Consider the following 5,236-nt stretch of genomic DNA (forward strand, 5'->3'; position numbering starts at 1 on the left):
CATGTATGTTTACCTCTAAATTGTTTAATATACTTGCAGTCAACCCCATTATAGTGTCTGTCGATTTTATTATCCTTGTATATTTCAAGAGGACGTTGAAAGTGCTATTTAAAGCACAACATAGACTTATCACACATGACGATGCTCAGAAAGCGGACACGGGTTATGTCGCCTTGAAGAAGGTAACAAGCCGTCATTTCGTCACCATGAGATATTGGTCTGGCACTGCTTTGTAAACGTGATTTGAAAATTATTAAATAACTGTAAATAAAAGAAGAACCAAAATAATTAAAAGATGAATTCTAAGAGATAAACTTGTAGACAATAGTCTTGTGGTTACTATGTTGTTGTTATTATATGTAGATAGGATCATTCTTATTGTTGTAGTGCAAATATAATAATAATGTCCGTAGCCCAATTGTTATACAAAGGTAAAAGTAAATATATGGCCTACTAAATATAAGTATTATAGGCCTACCTATGAAAGTTTTTTTTTTTACGATAGCACACTATGTGACTTCTATGCTTATTAATAACTAGAATATAGCCTACTACAAAAACGGCAGAGAATCTAAAGCACATTCTACATCTTTTTTTTTTATTTCAGACTACATTCTCTGAACATAATAAAATCTTTGGCTTGAAGCGTCGATTCAGTAACGCAGTCTGTAGAATAGTTTTTAGGGACAGGATAGACATAAATCACAAAATTCTAGTGAGTCAGACACTTACTAAAACAATGAGCAAACAACATTATAAAGAAAAGATATAAATCTCCAGCAAGAAGGGACTGATAGAGATATACCCCTTACCTGAAATTAAATATATACAACGTCATATTGTTTGGCTATATATAAACTTTAATAATGTTCGTATTTTTATAGAATTATGTCCATATACTGTACCATAAACAGAAATCTGTTTTAAATAGCATCTGTCGCTGTCCAGTCGTATTTACCTCTTAATTCTTTAGTTCTCAAGAAAGAGTTCAATTCCTCAATAGACTACGCGGTCTTTCTGTGGCCCGGGAAAATAGGAGTCTACTCGCTTTCTTCTTTATCCTCCTGTATGGTGGTAGTGGAATGGTTGTACAGTCCTTGAGCCATGAGTTGGAGAGCCAGGCCATTTTTGTACCCATTGGCCTTTTTAATTTTAGCCCTCTTATTCTGAAACCAGATTTTAATTTGGGATTCATTGAGGTTCAGTTCTTGGGCTAGTGACTGTCTCCGTTGTTCCGTTATGTACCGATTAGCCTGGAACTCGGTTTTGAGTCTCTGCAGCTGTTCAGCTGTGAATGCGGTTCTGGGTCGCTTGTCCTCTTTCTCGTTTTTCTTCTTTTTCAATTTCCGTGTCCTTGGGCCTGATGTAGAAACAACAATGAAACGAACACATAAATATCAGTAAGTCCTGTGGTGGGCAAAATGGGTTTTTAAGCAAATAGTGTCATTCCAGGCTATAGACAACGTGTAGTTTTGCAATTTGTTTGACTTGTAAAATACTCGAGTTTCATTTATTGCCTAACTTTCTTGTTCGTTTTGCCAAGTAGCCTAAGATACAATCTTAATTACACCAACAGGACAAATAGGCCAATTTGATTTCATGTAGCCTATTATTGCCTACGTTTAGGCTGAGTAGGACTGTGGCAGTATTGAAATCAAACAGTTTACTAACGTGAATAAGCATGAACTCGTGTGCTTTCAAATATGAGGTCAGCAATGTTTTTATAATGCATACGTTTAAAAATATAGAATTTAAGTGGGCCTATCTTAACCTATAGCCGTATAAATATTGCATTAAAATTTTGCGCACGTTTACGTCATCATGTAAGGTGCGTGCGTCACTGATAACTCAAGCAGGCCTCAGTCCGACGTTGCCAGTTTAACTGTGCATTTTTTTAATTTTTATGAAATGTAGCAATGTATGGGAAGAAAGAACATAGGCTATACGTCATGGTGGAAGAAATACAGCCATTTACATCTTATTTGGGATTGTAATATGAAAAACAATGGACATATTATCAGGATTCAAGCGTAACTTTAGTCTATCACGGTCCGGTGAATGTTTTAGTACAAAGGGTTGTGGCTTTGTTTGATTCCAACTCACGAAGCACATCTGACTCCATTTTTACGTCAACTGTCTTCAATGTGGCCTGGCTTAAGCGGGGCCCAACCCATAGCATTCAAAGAAAACGGCACCATCAGGACAAAATGCACAGTTCCTCGATTATCATGGCACCAGAGTTATGCAATTCTTTAAAAACATGACATCGCACTGAACAATAACATCTCGAAGCTAAGAAGTGTTCTTTGGTTAATTGTCGATCAAAAGTCTACGTTTGAAAACATTGAGTAGGCTAGTCTGTGTGTGCGTGTTATAGACGTGTTATTATCATTCTGTGATCTTCTTTATGCTGCCCTTTAGAAAAACTAAAGTTATAAAGACTCCACGCATAAACAGACAACAGGACCTACATTCATGTTTAACTAACAAAAGGTCAACTGGTGTCAATACATTTGCACTAGCCATTGCTCCTTTCAAAAATAGATTCAGTTGATGCATTGACCTATTATATCATAGGTTTTGTTAAAATCCTTATACTGATCACACAATCAATCACAAATCAATCGTCCTTGTCAATCAATAAATATGTCCTAACAATAGAGACGATATACCGTCAAGTTCAAGGAGATCGAGGTAAAAAATGTAGTAGCACCCTGTCAACCGAACCCGTCTCTATCATATATTCGTCCATATTGTAAACTGTAACCAGATTTGTCTCAAATTTATTTTTGTTGAATACTAACAAATGAATTAATGCATATATGAAACTGATTTGTTAAGACCCATACGCTTAGTAGCCTTGAGGTTCACATGCCTAGGCCTTGGGCATGTGATTATTCTTTAAACAGAAATACAGTATGCAGGCCTACTATTATGTAGCTTGATGTTATTGGGTGATTTTGGTTTGTTAAATCTACGGTTGAATTTAAAGGATAAGATTATATGCGACCTTGGTCTGTTTAAAATCTATAAATTGTCCACGTCCAAGTTTACTTTGTCACTAATCAAAACGTTTAGGATATGTAATTTTGATACATGACGACCATAACGTCTGTTTACAGGTATAGACTGGCTACCCCTTGAATGTGTCCAAACATAAGCTAGTAGGCCTACTGCAAACATGATAACATTAGATCTGTCATGATAATAAGTGTGTGTGTGTGTGTGTCTGTGTGTGCGAGCAAGTGTGTACCCGCGTCAATGCAAACAGACAATGGCTTTTAAAATACAAAATGTGTTATTTTTGTTCTTGTTTCATTTGTTATTATTTTGGCTTATGTAATACTTTACATTTGTATACATTCATTTGATAATGTGTCTATGAGACACACACACAGAAAGAAAGAAAGAGAGAAAAAGAGAGAAAAGGAGAGAAAGAGAGAGAGAAAGAGAGAAAAAGAGAGAGAAAGAGAGAGAAAGAGAGAGAAAGAGAGAGAAAGAGAGAGAGAGAAAAATTGTATAGGTGGGGGGAGTAAGGGGTTTCTACATCAGCAAACAGCCTAAATATATAACCAAGATAACTAAGTATCACTCAAATAGTGATAAACAGACAAACAGAACATTCAGAGACTGTAGCGCCTTACCAGATGAAGGCCGGTCCGAGTATCTCGTGCAGTAAACCCACGCAGGCCATAACATGGGCTGGGATTCTTTAGCTGGTGGAGATCCTCCATTACTGGCACTCACAACCATAATTGACGTGGTGTTGTCTCCAAACCTTGTTGTAGTCCCATTGCCTTCGCCTTGTTTGGACGGGCTCTGCTTAGAAGACGGGGAGGACGACGAGGACGACGATGAAATGCTGTCACTGCTGCAGTTGGAATCCTGGGAAAGGCTGCTGGCGTGAGATGGCCTTATTATCAACGGGTTGACGTTTTCTCTGCCCGATGTCTGTGCCCGCTCCCGCTCTCGCTCTCGCTCCCGACCCCCCTGCTCCTTCTTGCAGCCGAAGTCTGGCCGTAGAATATTGTCAATAAAAAAGTTTGTTGTCCTGTGGACTTGCTGAGCTGCCTGGTGGGGCAGAATCGCAGGGGACGGTAGATTCGGGGAGAGGGACACGCTTTCTCCCTCTGTCGAATCACGGCTGTTTTGATCCTTTTGCTCTTCCATAGCTGGAATAATTTTCGGCTGGAGCGCAAACTCTCCACGCCAAACTCCACTTGTTGCTCAATACCGTATCCAAATTGAACAAATTAAAGAGCAGTGCTGTTTTGATATTGTATAATGTGTATACCTTTGCTTGAATCTAAACCATCTACAGCGTTAACATGTTGGTCCAAGAGCAATCATAGTCTTGCCATAGCCTACACCGCAACCCAGCCTATCCGCATTACGCGCAGCAACGATATGCCTGCCGTCTCCTTATGTACGTCAACGCGATCTTTCTAAACTCTCCTAAAACCGTTATCCCCCTCACATACTTTTGTTACACCAACCGGAAGCACGTGAGTGCATACACACGTGCAATAGACCAATCAGTTGTGGAGATCCTCGCTGTCACTACTGACGACGTCCAATCACATTTAATGTTTCTCAAAAGAGAAGTAATAGATGGATTCAGGACTCCAAACAGGGGATCTTAATAGTGCACCGTACCCTCTTGCTACGGTAGAATGTTTCTCTCCAATAGATTATGAAACAACAACTAGAGATATCTATAAATAGGGTCACGTGGGCACTGAAAAAAGTATATCGATTTTATTTTCAATTTAATTTTGTTTGGCAGACCTTCCATTTTATATTTTCTTACTCTAGATTATCTCCATGATCACCTATCGAGTGAAGTCCCAACATTTCAGATATAAAGCAAGGAAAAATTGAAAGATCGTCATTTCCCCCCCAAATGCATCATTTATCATGTCAATAAGAACATTATTACGATGAACAGTTATAACATCTTCAAACACACAGATTCACGGATTACCTACAAACACTTTATGAACCCTGCTTATGTCGATGCGGTAATTGAGAGGTTGACTATGGGAAATTAGGAACATGAGCGGTGACAAACAATGAGATTTTTGACTTTGTCAAAAACATAAAAAATGTTTTGATTTATTTTATTTTACCCTCCCATCAAGTTGAGTATCAGTGAACAGATTCGTTAATACCCTACGATTTCCGGCTATTCTGTAGGCCTCTGTGAAAATTGCAGCTGGCTCTCTAAATGTAAAAC

General features: G+C 38.5%; 1 protein-coding gene across 2 annotated transcripts; it reads right to left on the bottom strand.

Annotated features, from left to right (window-relative positions):
- Positions 1–608: 608 nt before the first annotated feature.
- On the bottom strand, positions 609–4,451 carry LOC124474773 (homeobox protein engrailed-1-B-like). 2 transcript variants are annotated; one of them, XM_047031189.1, is made up of 2 exons: positions 3,645–4,451; positions 609–1,360 (listed from the first exon to the last, which is right to left on the bottom strand). In XM_047031189.1, the coding sequence occupies exons 1-2, from the start codon at positions 4,168–4,170 to the stop codon at positions 1,041–1,043; spliced, it is 846 nt and encodes a 281-aa protein (XP_046887145.1). In that variant the 5' UTR covers positions 4,171–4,451; the 3' UTR covers positions 609–1,040. The 2 variants fall into 2 exon arrangements, with proteins under 2 accessions (XP_046887145.1, XP_046887144.1); XM_047031188.1 differs by having other exon boundaries at positions 609–1,372.
- Positions 4,452–5,236: the final 785 nt, after the last annotated feature.

This window comes from Hypomesus transpacificus, chromosome 12, assembly GCF_021917145.1.
Source record: "Hypomesus transpacificus isolate Combined female chromosome 12, fHypTra1, whole genome shotgun sequence".
NCBI classification, from domain to species: Eukaryota; Metazoa; Chordata; class Actinopteri; order Osmeriformes; family Osmeridae; genus Hypomesus; species Hypomesus transpacificus.